The sequence below is a fragment of the Dermochelys coriacea genome, chromosome 4 (genome assembly GCF_009764565.3).
Source record: "Dermochelys coriacea isolate rDerCor1 chromosome 4, rDerCor1.pri.v4, whole genome shotgun sequence".
Classification (NCBI taxonomy): domain Eukaryota; kingdom Metazoa; phylum Chordata; order Testudines; family Dermochelyidae; genus Dermochelys; species Dermochelys coriacea.
The window spans coordinates 81,157,074-81,184,211 of NC_050071.1; the positions used below are offsets into that span (position 1 = coordinate 81,157,074).

At 41.2% G+C, this 27,138-nt stretch overlaps 1 protein-coding gene across 1 annotated transcript in view; it reads left to right on the forward strand.

The window, feature by feature from the left end:
• The first annotated feature begins 278 nt into the window (after positions 1 to 278).
• WWC2 (WW and C2 domain containing 2) overlaps positions 279 to 27,138 on the forward strand; it is a 174,171-nt gene continuing 147,311 nt past the window's right edge. The window contains 1 exon segment of the mRNA XM_038400627.2: positions 279 to 924. Coding sequence (XP_038256555.1) covers positions 794 to 924 — 131 coding nt within the window. The 5' untranslated portion in view covers positions 279 to 793.

Genomic DNA, 27,138 nt, shown 5'->3' on the forward strand with positions numbered 1-27,138 from the left:
TGTCTGCTGCGGGCCCCGAGGAGCAAAGCCTAGCCGTGGCAGCGCACGGTGCACGCGAGGCACGCCCCCCTCTGCCCCCGGGGCCAGCGCCGAGAGCGCGGGGAGGGCCTAGTCCTTCCAGCCGCCAGCGGGGGAGGATTCTCCGCTGGCCGCTTCCACCCGCGACGCAGCTGAGCCCGGGCGCCCTTAGCTTAGGTGCGCACAAAGGAGGGCGGCGGCGCGGCGGCGGCGGGTCAGGGCTCAGTGCCGGCTCTCCGGGCGGGCAGGGACCCGTCTCCGCGCGCTGCTCCGTTGGGAAGCAGCGCCGGGGCAGGGAAGCCGACCCCTTTCCTGCGGCTGTGGGCCGCGCCGCGCCGGCCGCCCCTTCCCCTTCCCCTTCCCCTTCCCGGCGGGGCTCTGTCCGGCCTGGGTCGCCGCGCGCTTGCTGTGGGCAGCGGCGGCAGCGGCAGGGTTAAGGCCGAGGAATGCGGCGGCGAGGAATGTGCATGCAGATGAGATGGATGTTAATCTCATGCTAATGAGCGGCGGCGACTGCTGCCCGGGGCTGAGCCGGGCTCCCCCGTTCCGGACCCAGACAGCGGCGGGGCTCGGCCCGGAACGCTGCCCTGGTGCTGCTGGAGCAGGCGGCGGCAGCCTAGCCATGGTGGATTGAAGCCGAGGAGGGTTTCCTGAGCGATTGCACGAGACTCTCTACGGCCCCAGCTCCGGACCCCCCCCCGCCCCCACTGGGGGCTTTTCCCGCTTCCCTTCTTTCTTCCTGGCCCTATGGAGCAGCTACCCCCGGCGCCCCACCATGCCTAGGAAAGCGGGGAATGGGCAGCTCCCTTTACCCGATGGCTGGGAGGAGGCGAGGGATTACGACGGCAAAGTCTTCTACATTGACCACAACACCAAGCAGACCAGCTGGATCGACCCCCGGGACAGGTGGGCGCGGACGGAGGGGGGCAAGGGCAGGCGTGGGGGAGACCCGGGAGCCGCAGTGTGAACCCGGCAGAGAAGCGGCAGCCGGAGCCCCTGCTGGGGAGAGGCAGGAGGGTCCCTCCCCGTTATATAATGGGAGAGACAAAGGGGGGGGGCAGTCCCGTGGCAGGGGATGAGGGTGGGGATGTGCTGGGACTGGGGGGAGTCTTGCTCTCGCTCAGATTGGAAGCGGACTGAAGAGGAGTGGGGAAGGGAGAGCGCCTTGGAAACTGAGGCAACCCCCCTACAAACAAACGCTGGAAAGGAGGTGGGGTGGGGTGGAGGGCGAGTGCCTGTTTATCAAGGGAGTCGGCCTGATCCTGTTGGCAGTTCAGTATTTATTGTGTCTCATTGATTTGGTTTAACCTCTTTTTTTTTTTTTTTAAACAGTATCTATTTTGTGATTTATTTTTTGTGACCCCCCCACCCTTACTCTTATTAAAAACTAGCTTTCATGCTCTTTACAGTTAATCTATGCAGCTGTGTGTTATATAGTTGTAGTTTTATGAAATCTTTCCTTAATGTAGTCTGATATTGAGAATTGGGGACCCATAGATCCCAGGAAAGAAGGAGATTTAAAGATAGAAAGTAGTTAGGATTTACTTGCCTATCCTGTGCCAACTTCTATAACAGTCTTTCCAGAGAGAACGCAGAGAAGCAAATGCTAGGCATCCTGCTAACTCCTGAATATGGTATACTTGGGTCTGAATCCCTCAATTTATGAAAATGCAGGGCTTAACTCTCCTTTACTGTGAAACCTCACATCAGGAAACTGCCCGTCTCTTTGCCCCAAGCTCCATGAACATGCCTGATATTCATAGCCCAAAATGTAATTTTTATTTCTTCTTGTGAAGAAGCTAAGGCTGCAAGAGTTCTACAGGCCTCATCTATTAAGTAGGCCTCAGCCAGGCTAAATCCTTTCAGTCCCCCACCTAGAGACTGGGATGTTCCCTGCATTTTTCAGTCCTATGTATTTAAACAAGAGCCACAAAAGACAAAACTTGGGGGTGGGGGAAGTAAAACCAACTCAGACCCTTCTAAGGCACCAACTATCTTTATGTAAATCTTTCAGTTTTGAAGAGGCTTTTACTTTATAAAACACTTTTTAAACCTGAGATCTGTTTTAATTTGTGGCCCAAAAAGTTCAAAAAATATAGATTATTCTTTACTCTGTGCATAGTGCAAGCTATAGCATTCTTATTAAGCCTATTGTAAACCAATGATCAAAAACTTATAAATGGCATTATAAATTTATGGCACAAACCATGATGAATTATCCATGAAGGTCTCGGTTTATATTTCCCTGCAGAAGTTAGAAAAGGCAGTTGTGATGAAGCTAGCTAGTGTCAGAGTCTTGCTGCTTGTTAGATGCACAGTGAAAGTTTTGACAGCATCATACACAGTCAGGCCTACTTTCCTGATGTACATGATATTGGAATTAACTGTTCTAACACTGGTAGCCCTGTTGTTTGTTTGACTTCCTTTGCACTTTGAAACATCTTAAATATATTGTAAATGTCATTAACATGGTGGTGGTCACAGGACAGTGATATTTGTTGGACCTATTTAAATATTTAGCTTCTGTAGATGTTTTGGTAAATATTTTTGACTTCTGATAGTTAAAATGGGGAGTTTTTCAATGTTCCTTGAAATTGGTGTTTTCAATTCAGTTTAGTTCTAGATTTGTGTTTACAAAACAGATGACAAGAAAATAGATAAGCGCAATCGTAATTTTATTTTCTATTTGCTTTACACTATCTTGCCTTCTGAGCAAATTAACACTTTCAGACAAAAGAAACATTTGACACTTATTGTGGGTTCTATTGTCCTTAAAATGTTCAGCCATATTTATCCGGTATGTGTGTGATTAGTCTCCTAGTACATTTTAAGTCTTTACTCCAATTACTACAGAGGTGGGGGTTTTTTTGTTTTTGTTTTTTTAAATTTGAACTAGGAGAATTACACTTTGTATTTCTCTCATCATGCAAGGATTAGTATAAATTAATTTCTTGATTTTTTTTTTTTTTTGAGGCGAGAGAGAGGATTTAAAACACAATCAAGCTCTGGGCTAGATGTATTTTCTTTAATGAGGACTAATGGAGTGAAGTCCTTGTTAAACAGTGTAGGAGACAGTGTTTGGAGTAACTCCATTAACTCTTGTCAATCTTGTTTCTTACTGTTACAAAACAAACAGAAAGAAGTATGTTGCACGAGGCACTTGAGATAATCCATAAAATTGTGGATATGGCTCAGCTGAAACTGAATTACCTGCACAGAAAAGAGGCTGATTGTCCATGCACGATAAGGTTTTAGTATCTGCACACGCAATCAATATTTAGATTGCTGACTAGATTTGGAAAAGTAGAAACAACTTTTTTGAAATGCCTGTGATTAGTTCACTCTGGGCTACATTATGTTGCAAATATAAGTATATTAGAAAAATGCATGTTGATATCCCATACAGGACAGATTAGAAAGCTGTCAGAAGAACTAGAAAGTGAGCCTTCAGGTTTTTGTCAATACAGCAATGTCTGGATTCTGAATGATCTTGGAATGTATCTAAAACTGTCAAGATGAAGTGCTGAGGTACTGTGGTGATGGTGTACTGGAGAGCCTGAGACTGACTTAACAACATACTTGTATCTATTCAGCTAGGTATTTTCAACTTTTATTTTATTCAGTTCCCTGATGTAAATCATAACAGTTGCATAATGTACTTTTGGAATCACTAATACAGGGATTCTCAAATTCTTTCATAACTTTGGCTAAATCTTAATAAGATACTGTCTTGTGGGCAGCTTCCTGCCCATTTGCAATTCTATAACAGCCCCATGGAAATCACAAAAAGAAAAGGAGTACTTGTGGCACCTTAGAGACTAACAAATTTATTAGAGCATAAGCTTTCGTGAGCTACAGCTCGCTTCATCGGATGCATTGCCTGTGTGAGTAATCCTGTTGACTTTAATGGTACTCATATTTGTCAGTGAGAATGATTTGGCCCGTTTTTTGTACTCTCTAAGTCCATGCATGCTGGAAGTGCTGTAGAGGTACTGTAATACACTCAGCTGCTAAGGGGTTTGGAGTGCTTTGCATTGCTTGGCAGTGACCCCCTCCAAACACTTCAGGAGCTGTATTGACTTGGCTAAAGGACACTGGTGGCTTAAAAAGCAGGGCCTCTAAGGTATGGACTGTACAGAGAAGAGAAACTGAGTTGAATTCAAACAGGAATGCAAAGAGCCTGGAGATATTTTTAGTGTTTAAATCTACAGACTTGACTCCCTTGCCTATACTTTTGCTGTTTTTTTAAGCTACAGCAGACTGAAAACTGACGAGTTTTGTCAGTTCCACTGCTGCTATTTAGAACCAATTAGGCAGCAGTGAAATAAACACAAACCATGTCCGTTTCACTCTGCCTCAGCTTGGAAAGATATGAAAAGCTGCAGAGACCAGCTGTTGACTGGAGAGGAAGACCAAAGTAAGAGGTGGGAGAGGGGTAGAACAACACACACTTTCCCTCCTAGTCTCTCTCTATTAATTAAGAGACTGAGGCAAGAGCAGAGTAGAATAGCCTAGAGTAGAAGAGAAGGAAACAGTGAAAATATGCTTCTCTTCTGCAGCAGCCAACAGATGTTGGAAGGGCTTCACATTTATTAGACACCTCATTGGAGGCCAGCATGAATGGTGGCGCTGCAATCAGGGTTTAGAAACAGCAGCTAGATAGGAATCTCAGCTCCCTCCAGTTTCCGGAAATTGGATAGTGCTGGATTTCTCACCAGGGCAGTGGGTCTCCTTGTGTTTTGTGTTGGCTTCTGGGCAGTTAAGTATCAGATAAATTTTGTATATCCTTGTAATGACTGCCAGTCACCTATAACAGATATCCTTTTAGTCATTTCCGTATCATAAAATCTGCTATCACAGTTGGCCCTGATAGACACACTTATCAACAATCTCAGCAGAGTTTCAGGGAATGAATTAGCATGGGACTGAACTCCCCCCTCCTTCTCTTCTTTGGCTCTTGTAGAGCTGGTGAAATGTGTATCTAGAGAATTTACAGATTACTTTATCAAAGCGGTGATAGATTTATTGTGTTGTGGTGTTTGCCTTTAGAGACTGCTCTAGAAATACCCTGTCTGAATAACCAAAACAAGGGTTTGAAAAATTTACCAGACAGCTAGTAGCTAGAGGACTAAACCTGCTAGTTGGAGGTAGGTGTGAAATACAGTTATCTTGTGAACCTCTGAAGTGGAGAAGAAGCCCGGTTCGCCTTGCTCCTTCTAGCTTCTAGGATGGAGAGGGTAGTGGGATTTTTACTGGGGATCCCCACGTCCTCCAATGGTGCCATTCTGGCTAGGAGACACTGTGGACATTAAAAGCTCTATTCCCTCTCCATATGGAAGGGACAAGTAGCTTTATTATTTCTTGTATTACCTAGAGCCCTTATTGTAGACCAGGACCCCATTGTGTCAGGTGCGCTACAAACACAGAACAAAAAGACGATCCCTGCCCCAATCTTTTTGTCTCTTCTCCATCCCTCTGGAGATTCCTGGTTGCTATCCTATGAATAGCAGGGGGCATAGAAGGGACAGGAGATGGGGAGACTTGAAGCTGCAGCTGCTTGAGGAGTGGAGCTTGCTGCTCAGACATATGTTACAGAAAGACTGGGAAGGAGGCATGATTAGAGGTGGAAGGGGATGCAGGGGCATAGAGGAAGCTGGGATTCAGTGCAGGCAAGGGCTTTTGGGGAAGATCCAAGTATGGACCCCAGGCAAGAGAGCTAGTTGGGCAGCATCAGAGGACAGAAGTAACTAGTGGATCTGCTCTTCACAGAACTAAACAATGTTATCACAGATAAATAAAATGATTTTCTGTTCACATGTGAAGAGTTCAGTGTCTGAGGTGCTATGAAAATGTATTTGCATGTGAAACTTGGGGGTTGTGGTAGTGATTTTTTTTTTTTAGCTGCAAAGGCCTGAAATTTTTTAAAAAGTGTAAGCTTTAACTTTGACTAAAAAAAAGGTGGAAAGTTCAGTCTTTTGAAGAGTTGTGGAGTAACATTTGGAGACTAATTGAGTCATTAAACTATGAAATATAGGGATTTTAATACTGTGTTAAGTAGAGATCTCAACATGACCTTAACCATGGAGTCACTAGAGTAACTCTATTAAATAAATCCTCTGTATAGTAAGGTACAAATTACCTTTTCTGTTCTGGTAGCGAAGAGGAGGAGTATGCAGCAGATCATCTGATACAACTTTTCTATAAACAATTCCACTAAGACAGATCATTTGGCATCTATCCCTGTTAGTGTAGTTCCTGACTTGCTTTGGTTTACATGCTAGCACTCAATCTTCCTTTATTCTTACCCCCAAATAACTAGGTTCCATCTGTTCCTGCATAGCCTCTCCTGCTCATGACCACTGTAGTGTGCTCCTTGTGAAACTCCCTGGTTCCTCACTCTGGTTTCAGGGAACTCCTTTCCCTATCTGATTGCAGGGTTTTTCTTTAAAATAAACATGCCTGGTGCAGGAATTGAACCCACAATAAAATGCTAAAGGTCCCTGAACTCCTGGCACCAGACCTTCTGCAGGATTATGAAATGGAGTGCAAGGCAGAATTCTAATATTATGCGGTGTGTGGTACTATGATAGCATCAGCAAGTATTGCAGAACAGCAGTGTTTGTGGTTTTTTAACAAAATTCAGACTTGTTCCATGAGTGTGGTATGCACACTTTTAAAATAAAATATTGACTTTTTTTAACTATAATTGAAATGCTATGGTGACTTTTGCCTAGGAGTGTTACTCTTATATCGTTAGGGATGATAGAACTCAACTTTTCTGTGATCAAAACAACTAAAGTTGACTAATCAAAAGATGCTGGAGTATGTCCACTTATGTATGCAAGGTAAATATATTCTAGTGGCTAGGGCAGAGGATTGTCAGGGTTCTATCCCTGGCCCTACCACTGATTACCTATGTGACTTTGAGCAAATTATGTCAAAAAGTAATCGCACAATTTAAAAAAAGAAATAGAATACCATTTATTTTAGTATTTTTGAATGTTTTTTCTACATTTTCAAATATATTGATTTAAATTACAACAGAGAATACCAAGTGTACAGTGCTCACTTTATATTTATTTTTGATTACAAGTATTTGCACTGTAAAAAAACAAATACATTTTTCAATTCACCTAATAAAAGTACTGTAATGCAATGTCTTTATTCATTAAAGTTGCACTTACAAATGTAGAATTATGTACAAAAAAACTGCATTCAAAAATAAAACAACATAAAGCTTCAGAGCCTACAAGTCCACTCAGTCCTACTTCTTGTTCAGCCAATCGCTCGATAACATTCCAAAGCAGTGTGGACCGACGCATGTTCATTTACATTATCTGAGTCAGATGCCACCAGCAGAAGGTTGATTTTTCTTTTTTTGGTGGTTCGGGTTCTGTAGTTTTCACATCAGAGTATTGCTCTTTTAAGATTTCTGAAAGCATGCTCCACACCTCTTCCCTCTCAGATTTTGGAAGGCACTTCAGATTCTTAAACTTGGGGTCGAGTGCTGTAGCTATCTTTAGAAATCTCACAGTGGTACCTTCTTTGCGTTTTGTGAAATCTGCACTGAAAGTGTTCTTAAAATGAACAACATGTGCGGGGTCATCATCCAAGACTGCTATAACATAAAATATATGGCAGAATGCGGATAAAACAGAGGGGTCGTACAATTCTCCCCCAAGGAGTTCAGTCAGAAATTTAATTAACACGTTATTTTTTTAACAAGCATCCTCAACATGGAAGCATATCCTTTGGAATAGTGGCTGAAGCATGAAGGGGCATATGAATGTTTAGCATATCTGACACGTAAATATCTTGCAATGCCGGCCACAAAAGTGCCATGCAAATGCCTGTTCTCACTTTCTGGTGATAATGCTGCCTTCTTCTTAGTTTACATTTAAGGGAGATATTGTAAATAACTTGTTTGTCTTAGCGGTTGGCTGAACAAGAAGTAGGACTGAGTGAACTTGCAGGCTCTGAAGCTTTACGTTGTTTTGTTTTTAAGTGCAGTTATGTAACAAAAAAAAATCTACGTTTGTAAGTTGCATTTTCATGACCGAGATTGTACTACAGTACTTGTATGAAGTGAATTGAAAAATACTATTGTTTCATTTTTGCAGTGCAAATATTTGTAAGCAAACATAATATGCACTTTGATTTCAATTACAACACAGAATATGATATATATATGAAAATGTAGAAAATCATCCAAAATATTTAATACATTTCAATTAGTATTCTATTGTTTAACAGTGCGATTAATCGAGAGCCCAATTCAGAAGTATAAATTATAATTATTAATAGCTGTGTATAATGTCTGTTTAAAGTTGACATCAATAAGAGATGTGAGTCTGATTTTCATAAACAGAATTTTCAAACAAATACTGATATCATAGCAAAAGAATAAGGCCCTGATCTGGCAATGTGCTTTGTGCAGGTGGGCCTCTATGCACATGTAATATGCCTCCACAAAGCTAGCAGGGGTCTGCCTGTGCCAATTAGACTGCATGATCATGGCCCAAATTATGTAGGGCTCAACCCAGGAGATATTGAGTTTGGTTTTCCTATTACACAGGTTCAGTAGGAAGAAGTTCATTTGTGAAAAATGTTTTACTAAGCAGGGAGTGTGAAATAGTTGGGACTGGATGAAATGTAACTTTCTGTGATGATGAGAGTGGTAACTCTAACTTAATAGATTTTGAATAAAGGGTGAACTAGTTTTATAACCATTGATAACAACAGAACACAGCCTCATAGAGGGCTGCATTTTTGTTTGAGGTGCATGAGGTATGAAACTTGTTTGTTTTCAACAAGGATGCCGTTTAGTTCACAGTTTTCTGTTACCCACAGTTGTTAAAGGAGAAATCCATAAGTCATGTGTCATTCCTTTTTGTTAAATGTGTTATCAATTGCGTTTTGATCTAATTTTTAAAACATTTCATTTGCTATCACAGATTGTATTATGTGCTCTACGCTAGGCACTTCTTTGTTTATACACATTCTTTCTTAGTACAAGATCCAGTAGCTTGATTTAAAACACTTTTTTTTTTTTTTTTTTTTTTAAAAAAGACATGACAAAAATGCACTGACTCATGAGCATTGAGGCAGCTTTGGATTATAGAAGTAGTTTTTCAGGACATAATGAGTGGATGTGGATGCATAATTACTACGTTACTGTATTTTTTTTATATTTAGACATTTTAAAAAGAAATGTTTAGGCTTTGAGCCTGTGTCAAGAGCACAGGCTTTTGCCTATGCCTGTGTGATTCTCAATACAGTTTTAGGTTCTGAGATGACAAAAACCAAACAACCCCAGGGTGCCTAGACTTGCCTGTGGACATAGTGCAGTCAGTGTTTTTCAAGACCAGTTTTGTTTCTCATCCAACACGTCTGACAACTCCAAAAATCAGTCCTCTTCAACTCCATTCTGGTTGTACCTCCTCTATTGTATTTCCATTAATCCTGTAAAGTACCTTTGGGTTCAGTTTGTAGGATCTGGGCCTTATTTTCCTGCGGCCATTCATACAGACCACTTGATCATGTATACGCAAAAAGAAAAGGAGTACTTGTGGCACCTTAGAGACTAACAAATTTAATTGAGCATAAGCTGAGCTACAGCTCACTTCATTGGATGCACGAAAACTTATGCTCAAATAAATTTGTTAGTCTCTAAGGTGCCACAAGTACTCCTTTTCTTTTAACTCACACAAGTTCTTCTACAGAAGTCAATGAGACTACTTATGTGAGTAAATTATGCACATGCTTTAATGTTTGCAGGATCAGGCTTAACTTGTATTGTATTTTTAATTGTTTATGCAGATTAGACACTTTTGTATAAAAAATTCTCTTCTCTAATAAGAGAGAGTGGCTTGATGGTGAAAGACTAGACATGTTCAGATCTTCAGAGGTTTGACTCAGATTTCAGCTTTCTAAAGTAAATGAATACGTTTGAGTTTGAATGTGGAACTCTGATGAGAATCCAAAAACTGAGGTCCTTCTTGGTTGTTCTGCATGAACGTTAGATTTAAACTTTTTTTATTAAAGCTAATGTTAAAATTGTCTCCTACACAGGTTAAGAAAGAGTGTCAGTACATCTAGGTATAGTGCTTAAATTTGTACAAAGGTTGGTTTGAAAGTTATAAAATACATAGAGTACAAAATCAGCAACATTTCAAATTAAGGTTAATAAATTTAACTACTAAGGCACTCTGTAAGTATAAGGGCTTGCCCTGGTGTCCTTGAACAAAAGTGCCCCAATCCTCCCTCTCCTTATGTTGTTGTTAAGTGTATCAAATGACTTCCTCTTGCCCCAATGTGACTGCCTCCAACAGTGATGTTTATATGGCTTGTGAAGTGAGCTTAGATCCATTGGGATGGAAAGCGCTTCCTGAATACATTTTACACCACGGTAACTGAAGCAAATGACTGCTGCACACAAGGCTATGTGAATTAGGAAACAATCTGGCATGAAGTGAAGACCTTTTTAACCTCTGTATTGCGAGCATTGCAAAGTATAAAATGAACTGTTTATACATTAACAGTTCTAGTGAATGGTGGAATGTTGTGGAAATAATCATCTGACATGTTTACAGAACATTCCTCACATAGTATTCAAATGATTAGAGAAATTATGGGATGCAGCAGAGCAGCCAAGCATTGAGTTGTTTTAGTCAGACGTTGTGATTTATTATTGTGGTAAGTGAGACACAATACATAGCAGCTCAGATAGTAAACAGATGACTTGTTTTAAGTTGTTCAACCTCAGGTGTTTTTTTCCTATTTAGTTTGTTCTCTGTTTATCATTCCTAAACCTCCCCTTTTGTACTTTCTCTTTTGCTCTCATAGCTTGATACTGCTAGTGAACAAAAGTTTGAGGTTCACTAGGTGATTGTGTTATGCTTACCAAAGTATAGAAATTGGATTGCGTGCAAAACAGAGCATTTGGAGTGATATGGATTACTTGTTGTTGGATTTGTTTCCTTACATATGTTGTTAGTTCTAATACATTGTTCTTCTTTGCTTGCCAAGTGCTGTAATCCATATAAAAAGATCCAGGGACTTCCAGAAATCTGCACATTTCTGCTCAGAACCTGCCTGACCTCTTCATTGGAAATACTGTACATCCAAACTATTGAAGATTTCATTTTCCAGACACAAAGATTTAGCATGAAGAATTTCCCTGGATTGGAGAACAGAGTGTAATTTTTTTTCTTTTTACTTTCACTCTGCCCAAATTCTGTTGTTTTGATTAATTAATTCTGGAAAGTGTCCTCTGAAGCAATGTAGGAATTTTAAACAACAGAAGTTGGTGCTAGAATTAGATTAGCTGTCACAGAGATGTGTGACCTGCACCCAGGGGCCTGTATCTGGCTGGGCAAAATAAAAAAAAAAATAAATAAAAAAATCTGATCTTCCATAGAGGAAGTGGAATCATGTGCCATTGTTCAACAATCTTTTTTCCCCTCTCTTTTCTCTTCTGTTCTACCTCAGCGATTTGAGCAACAAGCTGAAGCTGTTCATTTTAGGAGCGCTCCTCTTCCCCTAGTAAGCCTACCTGAAACTTCTGGTGAACATACTCATTGGATGTCCCTAATGTTGAGCAGTGGTCATGTTGCTCATGTGGCCCTCTAAATGGGAGGGCTGCCCAGACATATTGAGAAAATGGGCTTCTGAACAACTGAGAGAATGCCACTTGCCTGTCATCTTGACTTTCAGGAAGAAATCTGTTTGTTACAAGATTATTTTTAAAACAATCTTATTTTACTATTTGAGATTTTTGGATACTAGACTTTAAAAATGACTAAAATTGAACCTCACTTTAATGGTTGATGTTAATTTTTGTAGGATTTCTTTGCCATTGGAGTTTACATCCATAACAGGTATAAAGATAACAGTAATGCAGTATTCCTATTCAGTGCCCTAACAATGTACTTTGATCCTGTCCTGAAGGGTTTATCTTCTATATGTACTAATTCAATCCTTAGGATATGTCTTCACACAGTAGCAGATTATTGCATGGGCCCCAGCCGCTTTCAGGGCTCTGCAGGAGCGCTGGCACTCTGACCCTTGCCCCCTGCTCCTCCTCTCTCTTCCCCCCCTCCCCCCCCCCCAGCCCTGCTCCTCTTCTTCCCTTTGAGGCCCCATCCCCTGGCCAGGCCAGAAGACGGAGCCTGGGGTAGAGTGAGCATATTCCCCCTGCCCGGAGCTGGCCCGAGCCTCCTCTCCCTCCCCTTTCTTCATGGAGCTGGCCTGAGCCACTTGCCCAAGCCCCCTCCACCCCTGTGCAGGGCTGGCCCAAGCTCCTCCCCCCCACCCTCAGCCCCAGGTGATCAGTTGGCAAGAGCAAATGGGACAAATGCCCAGTTTTGCCAAAATGTTGGGACATCTAGGGCCAAAACGGGACATAGGGTTATCCTAGGCCAGGGGTCCTCAAACTTTTTTGTGTGCCCCCCCCCCACCAGGTTCTTCCCTACCCCCTGGGAGTGGGGGCTAGAGCCAGGAGCAGGTGCTGGAGGTTGCATTGGGACTGGGGGCCGCGGTCAGGAGGCAGGGTTTGGTTGGGGCCAGAGTGGAGCTGGGGGTGGAGCAGGGCTGGGTGGTGCTCTCCCCCCTCTCCACCCCCGAACATTCCTCTGTCTCCCTGGGGAGGGCATGAACCACCGTGACTGTGGGGCTTTGGGGAAAGGGGTGGAGCAGAGGGTGGAGCTCCGTGACTGGGGTGGAATGTGCAGGGGCCCAAATGTTCTTTGTGCCCAGGGCCCCAATAAATCTTAATCCACCTCTGCCTATGCTACAGGTGCTACAGCAGTACAGCTGCATCTATGCCACTGTAGAGTAAATACTTGCTACAGCAATGGAAGGGTTTTTTCTATTTCTGTAGTAAATCCACCCCCTCTGAGGCAGTAGGTAGCTAGGTTGACTTAGTGGTGTACTGGTTGTCTTAAAGTCATACCCTTGAGAGATGTAGTTTTTACACCCCTGAGTCACATAGCTAGGTTGACCTAAGTTTTAGCTGTAGATCAGGCCTTAGGTTATCTGCTGAGACTGCCAACCATGATGTAATTGTAATGGTGTTTTTTGAGGCTTGGATGCTTGTCAGTTAGGAAGTGGGTAAACTATCTGCTTGTTTCATGGTAGTCTCCAAACAGTTTTGGATAATGACTTTTGGTTGGAAAGGTGGATTTGAACCAGTGATCTAGAGAGACTGTTTCAGACCCTATTACTAATGCCTTAAACTAGTGCTACTCAAAGTGGTGGTCTGCGGACCGTGCCGGTCCACAAGCCATCAGCTGCCGGTCTGCACGCACATTGGAAAAAAAAATTACCGGTCCACCACATCAGATAGCTTGAGAAGCACTGCCTTAAACAATTCAGTCCACCTGGGAATAGGCTTTCTGTCTGAATGAGTTTGCGGTACCATAGATAATAGCAGTTCATTTTAGTAGTGTGGCATGGTATTTCTGTCATATCCATAGATGTGTGTTGAAACCAAAGTGGGGAGGGGATTTGCTGAGCTGGAGTGGACACTTCCCAAAGTGTCTGTCTGTCTTTCTGTCTGTGATAGAATATATTCAGAAAGTCTGCTTGGTGATTGTCTGAAGGTTTTTAGGCACCTGGGCATCCTTAGTGTGCCACAGACGTGAAATGAAGTTGAATAGAGTCAATAGCATCTAAGATGTGTGTGAAATTTAATTTATGATGATGTGCCACTTGTGTACTGACAGATTAAGGTAGTGTAAAGCTAACCTCTGGTTTTAAATAACACCAAATGCAAACAATGTTACAAAGGTACTTGCATAGAATGTACTGTTGAAATAATGGTCAATTAGTATCTGTGCTGGGTGTTTCGATGATAGATGAAATGTCCAAATATCCAGAAACAATATCCATTGTGCAATAAAGACGGCTATTGAACAGAAAATGTTTTTAATTAGAGAGAATCATCTTTAGTACATTCAGGAGTTATTAATGTTAAAAAGTTGTTTGCTTTTTGCTGACTTCTCTTGAAGATATTATAATAAAGGTGAAAGTACATCTATGTGGCATATCTTTCAGGAAGTGGCTCTATTGCCAGACTTGGGTCAGTCTGCAAAAAGTCAGTTAGGTCTTGTGTGATCAAGTGTTAACCTCAAATCTCACCACTCTTGTATACAAATGCAAAGCTCTTCTTCAACCTTGACTTCCCAGATAACGCAGCCTACCACCTTAATAAATTAAGAAAACACAGTTTTACCATAGGGAGAGAAATAAGGTAAACAACATATGACAGATATTAACCGTCTGTTTTTCTCATTGGAAGTCTTTCTGATAACACAATCTAAGACCCTTTATGGAAAAAAATACAGTAGGCATAAGAGACTTAATTGTGATATTTGGAATTGTTCATTTAGCAATTTATGGGCCAAATGAAATCCTGTTAGGACTTTCAGAGGTTGAGGCTGAAAAAACATTTTCTCTTTAACTTTATTTTGGTTGCAGGTTAATTAAATTGACTGATTAAAAAAATAAACAGTGAGTGATCCGTTTGGGAAGTGTCCATTTGAAACTGCTTTTAGGCAGGATGAGAGCAAAAGAGAAACTTTGTTTGGAAATCTCTTTCAATGAGTTGGTTACCCTGCTTCAGCCAACTAAATTTTGTAAGGTGGAAATTTTGGGGGAATATTATATCTGCTATAACATGTTGAAATTGAGCATTGGAAAGGTTTCAGATCGCTATTGAACAGGTTAACAGAGCGTACCATGTAGGTAGCATTTCAGTTTGGCCACAATCCCCGAAAATTGTACAGAGGTATACAGATGAAAATGCAACCTAAAAGAGGCCATGAAAGAGGGAATTGCCAGAGGGACTTCGTATACAATGTGCCCTGTGTAAAATGATGGCAGCTGATCGCTAGCTAACTTCTAATGTGAAGAAATGGGCTTTGGGAGAGGAATCCCAAAAGACGCTTCTCTTCTGTATGAATTAAATAACTTCAAATAATGGTGACCTACACAGGCGCGGGAAGTAGGGATGCAGGGGGTGCTGTAGCATCTCCAGGTTTTATGCGGGGAGCTGACTCTGCACGTGGGGTCCCAGCTCCCAGTCCTGCTCTGAGCTGCGCCTGCTGGCCCCTCGCCCAGGGGTGCATGTGGGGTCCCAACTACCAGCTCTGCCTCAGCTTTGGTGGTGGTGGTGGGGGGGGCAGCACGAGGTAAAAAGTTTGGGGATAGTTTTTGCTGGCTCTCAGCACCCGCACTATAAAAAGCGTTCCAGCACCGCTGGTGAGCTATGATAGCTGTGAGGGAGCAGCATGTTCACTGTAGCTTTTCAGTGTTAAAATCTGCAAGCAGTTATATGGGCCCAGTGTCTCCACCTGTTGCTGGACTGCTCTCACTGGATCATTTTGAGTGCTGGCAATGTGTTTGGTATTTTACAACACATAGAAGACGTCTCTGCTGCTTGAAGAATCTTAGTCTTCAGAGCTGATAGGGAAGTCATACATAGCACTTGGTGACCAAGAAGTAGAAAGGTCACATAACAGAGCAGCATTTAAACGAAATTAAAAATAGTACTTATACTGGTGACATACTAAAGGCATATTGGATGCCATTCTGGGAAAACTCTTTAAATGAGAGAGTGCCAAAAAGAGTATCAGTTTGGCTCTCAAAGTTCATGCCATGAAAATAGTGAAAGTTTCAACTGCAGAATGATTAAAAGAAGTCAAACATTGCAGACATGCAGCTTATGATGCTCTATTAAAACCAACTTCTCTACGAAACAAGCTCTTGGTTAATTGAAAGCTGGCTAGCCATTTTAAAATCTTCTCCATAGGGAAAGGAAGGTTGTCCCAGTGGTTACGACTTGGGGAACATCTGCTTTGCCACAAACTTCCTATATGACTGTAGGCAAGTCGTTGAATATTTGTGTTCTAGTTCCCTTCTGTAAAGTGGGGATGATAACCCTGTTTTACAGGGGCGTGATGGGTGGGGCAGATAGGTACAAATATGTAAGATATTTTGCCAATGTGCCCAACCTAAGTTGCAAATGGGAAATGAGGTGTTTTTTTTGTGAACCAGCTGACTCTCAAAATGGAACTCTACCTATTTTGGGTCAAAAAAATCTGGTGGAGAAACACATGGGTTATGATCACTGATGACTTAAGGAATCTGTCTATATACAGTGTATGAATTCTGGTTGACGTTATGAAGTTGTTGTATCATGGAATGTCTTTATGTGGACATGGCAGCCACCATTTGCTTCTGTCTGCCAGACTAGGGACAATAGTCGATCATTAAACTTTAAATAGTCAACTGTTCAGATGGAAACACCCTGGGTCAATGGATTGACTAAAGATGGGAGAAGCTTGTCCGTTCAATTAACATGCACTGATGGGGAGTGGAAAATCCCCAGCAGCAGAGTCCAGGTGTTGGTAGGGGGAGAAATTCACAAAGCAAGAGTCAGGAAGCTTTGGGCAGGAGAGAGGCATGTTTTCATAGCAGGGAGTTTGGTTAAACCAGGGAACCAGCTAAAGTAAGAGAAGGTTAGTTGGCTGAGGGAGGTGCTGTGAGCTGCAGGAGAAGGATCACAGATGCTCCAGAGACCTATTCCCAAGCCCAAAAAACTCTCCAGAATGGCAGGGAAAATGCCTACACCTGTGTTTATTTTGTCTAGATCTATCTGTGTATCTTTCATGCTAAGTAAAGGGTAATGGTGTTTACAGTCCTGTGCAAAGTGTCTGTTCACTTTCATTGTCTTGTGCCCCTGAAGAGTTAAACAGTAAATTCAGAGTGGTGGGAGGAGGTATATTGTAAGCTGTAGAAAGGCAAGTCTAAGGGGCCAGCACTAGTATCAGGGGCTGAGCAATTGGACTTCAGGGTCCCAGCTCTCAGAGGTAGGTGCTAGACAGGATCTACACCCTTGGAATGTGTCTAGAGATCCTAGCCAGGGACACTGCCTGGAGCCTGCTCATATTCAAGGCTTAAAGAGCAGACAGGGTCCATTGAGCTGAGTCCCAAATACAACAGCCTGGAGAGTGTCCAGCCATAGGGGGGAGCTTGCACGTGTGTGCACGTGAGAGAGAACATCACTTACTTCTAGTAGGTGGTTGGAGATAGCTTTGTTCTGGCACAGGAGAGCCTGGTAAACTGTGATCCACATTCTTCAGTCTGTTCAAGAGTTAATCTGTGAAAGAAGCATGACAGGCAGCTTGTCTGTCAGTGGTGGTTCCAGCTGCCTGGGCTCTGTGGCATGCAAGTGACATATCAACGCCATGACAAAGGGAAAAGAATTTCTCCGGTATTGTTTTCAGCAGGGAGCAATCTGCAGAATGATGAGGGGAAGGATAGTCTTGTGGGCAAGTGTTGGATTGGGACTCAGTTTTGGGTTCAGTTCCTAATTTTACCATGAACTTCCTTTGTAACCTTGTACAAATCATTTACTCATCTGTAATATAAGGATTATATCCCCCCGCACACATGCATGCACACACACATTCTCTCACCCTTTGTCAGGCTCATAGTCATAGATTTTAAGTGTTTTGGGGCAGGAACTGTCTCTTGCTATGTGTTTGTACAGCACCATGCATACGAGGGCCCCAACCTTGGTTGGTGCTTCTTGGTGCTCCTGTAACGTTCCTACAATATTAAATATTTATTAAACCTATGGTGAGGATTTCCTGGTGAGACCACGTTTCTAGGTGATCTTCCCTTTCAGCATTGACTCTCATAGAGGTCGTAGACCAAATGTCACAGATAGGCTTGCTGATTAACTCCAGAAAAGGAATATTGGTGGTGAAAGAATACCAAAGAAACTTGTGTTCCAGTCTCTGATGAAGATAACTTACTTGGATACCTCTATTGGTAACCTGTTTCTGAGGAAAAGACATGTAGCTGATGCTCTGGTAACCGCAAATATGAATGCGGCAAGTTAGTGCTGTATCTCAGTGAGTCTCCTGTTCTATGTACAGGAGACAGTGAAAGTTCTTGCAAACCTAGATTTCATCGAATCCTCATAGAGCAGCATTCTCTTTGAGAGGCATGTAAAATTCACTCTGCCGTCCTTGCTGTGTAGAGATTGAAAATGATTATATTCATTCTGATTGTGATGATGCTATAGTTGGGACTCAAAAGGGAAGTTCTTTACAATATAAATAAAAGATGCTATTCCTGTGTACTTTGCTTATTAGGTTTGGTAAACTATGTGGTGGTGGTTTGTATTGTGATAACATATATGGATCCCAGCCATGGATCAGGACCCCTTTGTGCTAGGCACTGTACAGTTAGTGATTTGATTATTTATAATATGTCCTTCAAGTATGAAGGCACTCAAAGAAACAAGGGAACAATAAAATACACAATTAATGAATGGGGATAAAATACCATAAGACTAGCTTGTAAAGAAAATTAAATTAATACTTGACCACACTGGAATTGGTACTCCATTCAACCAGATGGAATTAAATGAAAGATTGCTTTATATTTGGGACAATTTCCCTGGGTCTAAAAGGGGATTGTGATGTCTAGAGTTGGATAAGTCCTGAGAGGAATGAAAATGCAAATAAAATCAGATGAATATAGTGGAGCACAGAATGGAGAACTTTATATGTAGAAATTATTTAAACCTTTCAAATCAAATATAGTAAATAGTGATATGAGATATAGTGCCTAGCAGAGAAGGAGAAAAATACATATTCTCTGCATTTTGAACTGTCTTTGCAAGAAATCAGTAGATTTGGTCAGGAAGAGTAGCTAAGAATGGCAACTGAAGTAGATGAATGAAATGACTTATTTCTTGCGGCTAGATTAGTTGGAAATTATTGTACGTGTATAGTCATAACAATTAAATTTCCATTGCCTTCACTATTTTTCTTTAATCTATGACTCTTCCCTCCTCCCCACACCCCATCAGCAGTTCTGTGTTTTGGACTAGTAGGGGATCTTTTTGGTATATAACCAGAATTTTTTCCCTTCGTGGCATCAGTTAAAAACACTGGGGCAAGTTAATCCCTTCTGAATCTAGATGGACCTGGGGAGTTGCAGTGGGATGAATCTGGGATGTTGTGTTTGTATGTTAACCTGTAACTCGGCAAGTGCATTTTGTACAAGAGAATAGTGAGGGTTTGCATTATAAAACTGGTGTTAGAATTACAGGATAGCTGATCAACTTTAGTTCAATGGTTTGTAATCCATTTCCATATAATAAAGAAGATCTTAACTTTTTAACTGTGTTAAATACCGAGATCAAATTCTCTTTGCTAAAGGATTCTCTTCTTATAACCAAAGAAGATACAGAGTGCTGAGCCTTTTAAACCTTCATGATGATCATGATCTTCCAATTATGTGTATCCTAATTTTGTCTGATTATCAGATATTTTTCAACTTCAAGATCCATTATGGGATTTTTTTAACATTCTAAAGAATTAAATCCATTTTACACCATGACTATCCCCCCTAGTGCTAATATAATCCAAGTTCTGTAGTAATGGTATTATGAACCCTGCTTTTGAATGGTAGTAAATATGTATCTGGCAAACATTGCAACAAGAGTGTATGATTTTATATATAATTAAAATTTGGTTGAGTTCTTGGTTCTGTATATAAAATCTAAATTTTGTGTTGGTTTGGTTCTTGTGCAATCTCTTAGTTGAAAAAGAAAAATGAACACTTGCAACACGCTGAATACAATTTCTGGCTCCCATTAGCTTAACCCTTGGGACTGAAGCATTCCAAGCATAGTTGTGGTGGGGTATTGCAAGACTGAGTAGGGGAGAAGTTGAAAGTTGGGACCTACATCATTGAGGGCTCTAAAAGATAATAAGCAGTATGTTGAATTTCACCCTGAAATAAAGCAGTCAGTGTAAAGCATGAAGCAGGAGTGATCTATTTCAAATGTGAACTAATAGCTGCTGTGGTAGTGGGTACTGCTATTGAAAGCCAGAAGCTGGCCATCCAGTTTATCTTAAGGGGCATTCTTCTGCTTTTCGCAGGCTTTTGTAAAAAGAAAAGGAGTACTTGTGGCACCTTAGAGACGAACAAATTTATTAGAGCATAAGCTTTTGTGAGCTACAGCTCACTTCATCAGATGCGTGCAGTGGAAAATATAGTGGGGAGATTTTATATACACAGAGAACATGAAACAATGGGTGTTACCATACAGACTGTAACAAGAGTGATAAGGAAAGGTGAGCTATTACCAGTAGGGGGGACGGGGGACCTTTTGTAGTGATAATCAAGGTGGATCATTTCCAGCATTTTACAAGAACAGTAGGAGGGGAAATAAACAAGGGGAAATAGTTTTACTTTGTGTAATGACCCATCCACTCCCAGTCTTTATTCAAGCCTGAATTAATTGCATCTAGTTTGCAAATTCCAATTCAGCAGTCTCTCGTTGGAGTCTGTTTCTGAAGTTTTTTTGGTGAAGAATTGCCACTTTTAGGTCTGTAATCGAATGACCAAAGAGATTGAAGTGTTCTCCAACTGGTTTTTGAATGTTATAATTCTTGACGTCTGATTTGTGTCCATTCATTCTTTTACGTAGAGACTGTCCAGTTTGGCCAATGTACATGGCAGAGGGGCATTGCTGGCACATGATGGCATATATCACATTGGTAGATGCGCAGGTGAACGAGCCTCTGATAGTGTGGCTGATGTGATTAGGCCCTATGATGGTGTCCCTTGAATAGATATGTGGACACAGTTGGTAACGGGCTTTGTTGCAGGCTTTTGTATGACCATTGCTTCTAATCTGGATTTTACCTGTGGCTAAACTAGGGATTTTATATTTAAGATTTTTAGGGGAAAAAACCACCCACAAATCCCAAAGCTGTAGTGACCACAGTTGAGCAGGATCAACAGCTGTGGTTGACTGATATATCCATGTTTTTAGCTGATACTGCAATGACTAGAGGCATGGTGATGCTTGTGTACCAAGAGAAGTTTCAAAAATTAAGTTTCAATTAGCTTTGACAGAAATTGGCAAGGAGAACTTAACTGAAGTTTTCAAATTTATGAAGGGCAGTGTGAAAACTGATTATTTACACGACAAGGTAAATAATCACAAGGACAAGGGGATGCTTGCTGAAACTGAAAAGGTAGTAAAATTAGCCTTCGTTAAAGGAAATAATGTTTATAGTCAGTGTGTGGAATTCATCATTGCAGGAAGTTATCAAGGCAAATACTTTTTAAGGTGGATTTAACAACAACAAAAAAAGCCTTGATGACTTTGACCATTAATGTTTTTCCTTATTGTATCTATGCTAAGACAATCTAACCTTATATTTTATGGTATAAGGAGATTGCCCTCTGGATGACTGAAGAAATTCACCTTCCCCACAAATATAAGCCTGTACAATTGCCTAGATGCATTTTTTAGAATTTTTACCTCCCTTCAAAGCAATCCGATGTTGGTTACTGCTGGAAGTAGATGTACAAGTGGTCTCAGCTGGTATAATAAACATTCATAGTAATGTATTGTTAGGATGACTAATATGGTATCAACATGAACCACTAATATATTGAGCACCTTTCATTCCAATCTCAAACAAATACTTGCCGTCTTTGCTCAGTTTGGTACTGAAACGTCCATTATCTCTGGGCAGTGCACAGCCCCACTTAGTAATAGTTTGACAAGATGTGAAAAATACCACTTTATTTAACTGAAATATTTAAGAACTTTGTTTATTACTTAATTTGCCTTGAATGGACACATTGGCTAATTCCCCTAACCTTATAAAAGAAAAAGTAATAGTACCTTCCTTGACCACCAGGAGAAAGAAAGAAAGGCTTTACATCTCATGCAGTAAACAGCATCTTCAGTAATACAGTGGCCACTAACACCATGATGAGGTTCAGTAATGGCTTGTAAGAAGGAATGCTACCTCTCAAATTGCCCTTCACCATTCTCTGAAACACCTTCTCCTTGAGGTCTCTCATTTGGTTATTGAACAGCCTGATTGTGCTCCGCTTACAAGATTTAAAGATATTTTTAATTTAAATATTTAAAGGTGTTAGTCAAAATAATAATTTTCTAACTGTCCTTTACTATAACTAAGGATACGATTCTGTCATACGGGTCATGGATTTCGTGACTTTCTGGGACCTCTGTGACTACTTCTGGGGTAGGACTGGAGTGGTGGCCAGCCCTGGTGCAGTAGCTGGGGTTGGGTCAGCCCCAATGGGGCTGGAGCAGCCGCAAGTCCCAGCAGCATTCTTTTTGTTGTCCTCCCTCCTCCCCCAAGTTATTTTTATTAGAAGTGAGGGACAGCTTGAGGGTTTCCGTGAATTTTTGTTTATTGCCTGCAATCTGTCCCTGACTTTTACTAAAAATACCTATCACAGAATTTTAAGGTTAACTATAATGTAAGAACCATTCCATTTTAAAACCTAATATTGGAAGTAAACATGAGGCAGGAAGAGAGAGGAGTTGGGGGAGAACTTAAATAGCCATAGCCAACAGAGTCTTGTAAAAAAGAAATCTGAAGAGAAGCAAAGCCATAATTTTATGAATTTCCATATCATTTGTCATTGGTTCTAGAGAACATGGTTACTACAACACTATATTTCAGTGCTCAATGTTGTATTGAGAGATTTCTTTCAGGGAAGAAAAATCTCAGTGTAATTTGATAAATAACAATCCAGAGATACCATTCGGCAAATACCGATCAGTAAAAAGTAACAAGGAACTTTACTCAAAAACATTTTAGTAATTTAGAAAATATTTAATACAGAGAATTCTGAGAATTGCTGTACTCAGTATGTTTCCTAGAATATAGAAAATTGATTCCATAGTAAAGGAGCCCATTCCATCTTATCTGCCCCTCCTGTTTGTTTTCTCTGTGCCCCTCTATTTTCCATCTGGCATTCCTTCACTAGTCCTGTGCAGATTGCTTTTGAGCTAAAATTTCTCATGCTTGATCTCAACCCAAAGATGACTTCGGAGGAAAAAAAAAAAAGTTCAGATAAGCTCTTTTTGAGTTCTGCAGCAGTTAAAGGTGAAAGCATTTCTGATTTTGAAATATCCAATCTTAGATTTTCTTTGGGATTTTGGGGGGAAGCCGATAACTGAGGCTTCATTTTAGGACTTGTTTATGTGCCTAACCTTCAAAGCGGAAACCTACTTTTAAAAGCTTGCGAAGGCGATGACTCGGATCTTTGCATCTTCTAATCTTGATACGGATGCATTCGAAGGTATGACAAACCTTTCCGCTTTTCATTCCCAGGAGTGGAGGGGAGAAGAAGTGGTGACCATCTACAGTGTATACCTTATAAATTACCCTTGTCTCCCTTGGTATCCTGCTGTTAATTGATTTATCTTGTTAGACTGACCTCAGGCTTGGTAAAGCCTTTCTTTATTTATACCTCATCCTTTCATGTATTTATACCTGCTCCTCTATTTTCACTCCATGCATCTGATGAAGTGGGTTCTAACCCATGAAAGCTTATGCCCAAATAAATTTGTTAGTGTCTAAGGTACCACAAGGACTCCTCATTATTTTTGCTGATACAGATTAACACAGCTACCACTCTAAAACCTATTCATCTTACAGGTTCTCGTGCTTCAAGTCACCTTTGCCAACTGCTAAAAAACGCCCAAATCTTCTTTTTCCTACATCCGAGTGATTCCTCTAATGCAGGCATTCCCAAACTTGTTCCGCCGCTTGTGCAGGGAAAGCCCCTGGCGGGCCGGGCCGGTTTGTTTACCTGCCGTGTCCAGGTTTGGCCGATTGCAGCACCCAGTGGCCGCGGTTCGCTGCTCTAGGCCAACGGGAGCCACTGGAAGCGGCAGCCAGTACGTCCCTCGGCCCATGCCGCTTCCAGCAGCTCCCATTGGCCTGGAGCAATCCACTGGGAGCTGCGATCGGCCAAACCTGCGGACACAGCAGGTAAACAAACCGGCCTGGCCCGCCAGGGGCTTTCCCTGCACAAGCAGTGGAACAAGTTTGGGAACCACTGCTTTAATGTAAGCAATGTTGTAAATTTCCGTGTGTGAAATCCAGCTAAAGCTGGAGATTGTCCAAACGCCTGCTGACCTTCTGGATGATGATTATGATCCCTTTCTCTTGCCCTCTCCTTATAGCAAATTTTTTATGTCTACACTGCAATTAACCCACCACTGGCCTATGCCAGCTGACTCAGGTTTGCAGGGCTCAGTCTAAGGCGCTTTTTAACTGCAGTGTAGATATTCAGGCTGGAGATGCCACCCTGGGACCCTCTCACCTAGGCCCAGACTCCAGCATGAGCCTGAATGCCTACACCACAGTTACACAGCCCTTTAGCCCAAGTCAACTGGCACGGGCCAATCATGGGTTTTCAATTGTGGTATAGACATACTTTTAGTGTCATTCCACATGGTATAACTATTTTCAGCACTTTCAAGGTGGACCAAGGCAGGATGCTGTCCTAAGGAATCTGAAGACTAAAGGGTGAAGCAATCAGACAACTCTTCATTTTATCACCAAGGGCACTGAAGGCTGTTGTCTGGACTTTTTAGGATGTTTCTTGGAGACCTAAGAGTTAGAGGTCCTCTTTGCTGTATGATCTGATCTTATGGGAGTGTCTTTCACTCTACGCTTCACCCAGTCTATTTTTTTGGGGCAGAGGTCATCGTCTTCTTCCAATATACTTCCTACTGCTTGGAGTTTTCCTGAACAGCATTGTGAAATTCATCTGATTCTTATTAGTTTCACTGGTGCCCACTTCTTGTATTCAGAAGTTTGTGAAACCTGACAAGACCCTGTTCAGTGTTACTGTATGGCAGTCTGGGGAAATCTCTGAGCAGCAGTACAGAAACTGATCCTTTCTCTCTGAAGATATAGGAAGACAACAGTGCATCAGTTTCCCTTAGTCTACATTTGAAAGTGTCTCCCATCCATAAGGGCTAGCAAGTTCATATTTTTATTAAAGCTTTAGATTTTGCTTATGTTGATGGCATTTACCTGGCAAAGATTTCTGTTGCCATAGGAGTGGCTCTTTCGAGCCCTGCATTTAGATGCTAAATTAATTTACAGTGGAGCAATAAGGCTAATTACACTAATCTAGTAAGAAAAAAAATCAGGAAGTCATAACATGAGACATTTTATCTGTCTTTTCCAAACTCAGAACTCTTGGAAGGGACTGCATTTTAAAACCTGATGTCCAGCAGTTCTCCCCTGAAAGTGCTCAGGAGTAGAAGACTGAGAATAACTCTTCTGAATGGCATCTTGCTGTACTCAATAAATCACAGCAGTTCCTGTCCAACAATCCAGTTGTTTTAAACTAGTAAGTGTGAAGAACACCTAACTTAATTCCGTCCCCCAGCTTCAAAAATTATGTCCAATGGTGAGCCAATTTATGAAAGACTGATATGTTTGGTAATGAACAAAGTGGAATTTCTTGTGGAATGGCTGTTTTCACCGTCTCTCCTTTAGATTCTAAACTTATGTTTGTGCAAAGATCTTGGCTTTTCATTGCTTAGCAATCTAGCTTCTAGTCACAAGGCACAGAGTACTCCAGAGTGCTCTGCACTGGAGTTCCAGATTTGTACACAGGGGCCTGATGATATGTTTTTAAACATCATCTTTAAAATTACTATTCAGAGAGGAGAGATCTGTAGAGGTTATTGTTTTTTATGAAGTCTCAAGTTTTAAATGCTTTTCCTCATTATTCCTGTGACAAGTTCAATATGAAAGATTGATACAGGTTTTTATTATTTTTTAATATCACTGTACTTTTCTAAATACGCTCTGTCTGGATGACAGTAATAAATATTGGAGAAATAGTTCTGTGACATGAAATTTGGTCTCCTCACTGAGTTTGGTGAATTCAACTTAAAGTAAAGCTTTTGTATTTGGTTTTCATTTCTTACTGACATTTGTGGACTGCAGGTTGCATACTTGATTGGATGTGTTCTGTCTTGAAGTTGTCATGCATTTAAATGACCTGAGGCTGTCAATTTGTAGAAGTCTCTTTGAACCCTACTTGTCATATGGCACAATTAGATTTTAAGAAGCTCTAGCAGTGGTGAATAAAAGGAATATTTTCAATTTTGCAGCTAGAAAATGTGAAGTATTTCAAGTTATGATATGTTGCATTTAGAGATGCTTCTGTTTTAAACATACATCTATTATAAGCATACAGTTATCTTCTGCTATTCCTCCTTGTGGAATGTTATTGATCATTGTATATTCTGTTAAACTGGTTACTGCTTTCATTTGGGCTGTTTTATTTATAAGGGACACATGCCTTCTGGGGAGCACTTCCACCATGATCCGTAGGAGTTATACTTATACTGTATATAGTACTGTATTAATGTTTGTATATTCATGTTGCACTAGTGCCCCAAAATGTGCTATAGTAGAACCTCAGATTTACAAACACCAGAGTTGTGAACTGACCTGTCAACCACACACCTCATTTGGAACCAGAAGTGTGCAGTCAGACAGCAGCAGATACACCTCCCCTCCATTTCCCCCAAAAGGCAAATACAATACTGTGTTAAATGTAAACTACTAAAAAAAATTAAGGGGAAGCTTAAAAAAAAAATGTTTCTGTGCTTGTTTTATTTAAATTCAGATGGTTAAAAGCAAGCTTTTTCTTCTACATAGTAAAGTTTCAAAGCTGTGTTAAGTCAAAGTTCATCTGTAAACTTTGAAAGAACAACCATAACGTTTTGTTCAGAGTTACGATCATTTCAGAGTTACAACTTCCATTTCTGAGGTGTTCATAACTCTGAGGTTCTACTGTTTCTGCTTTTCAAATGCAGCGGTGGACATAGTCGTCGGCCCTAAGTATGAACAACCTAAAAAGACAATGGTAAATTAAAAGGGTCTAAGCAAACTGAATTGGGTAATAGGTAAAGCTGGTCAGAAAACTCTCAACACAATGAAATTAGACAAAATAGGCTATTTCATCACATCCAAAATGTTTTGCTCAAATTTAGCTGTTTCAATAAAGTTTTGTCAAGAAGATGCAGAGAGAGAGAGAGAGAGAGAGTGGCCTGTTGGTTAGGCCCCTGTCCTGAAATGTGGGAGACCTGTGGCCAAATCCTACTCTGCCTGATCACTGGGCAGACCTGGGCAGATGAAGAAAAACTCTGCTTTGAATAAGGCAGAGCTAGGACTTGAGCCTGGGTCTCCCACATCCTAGACCTGGGCCCTAAACACCAGG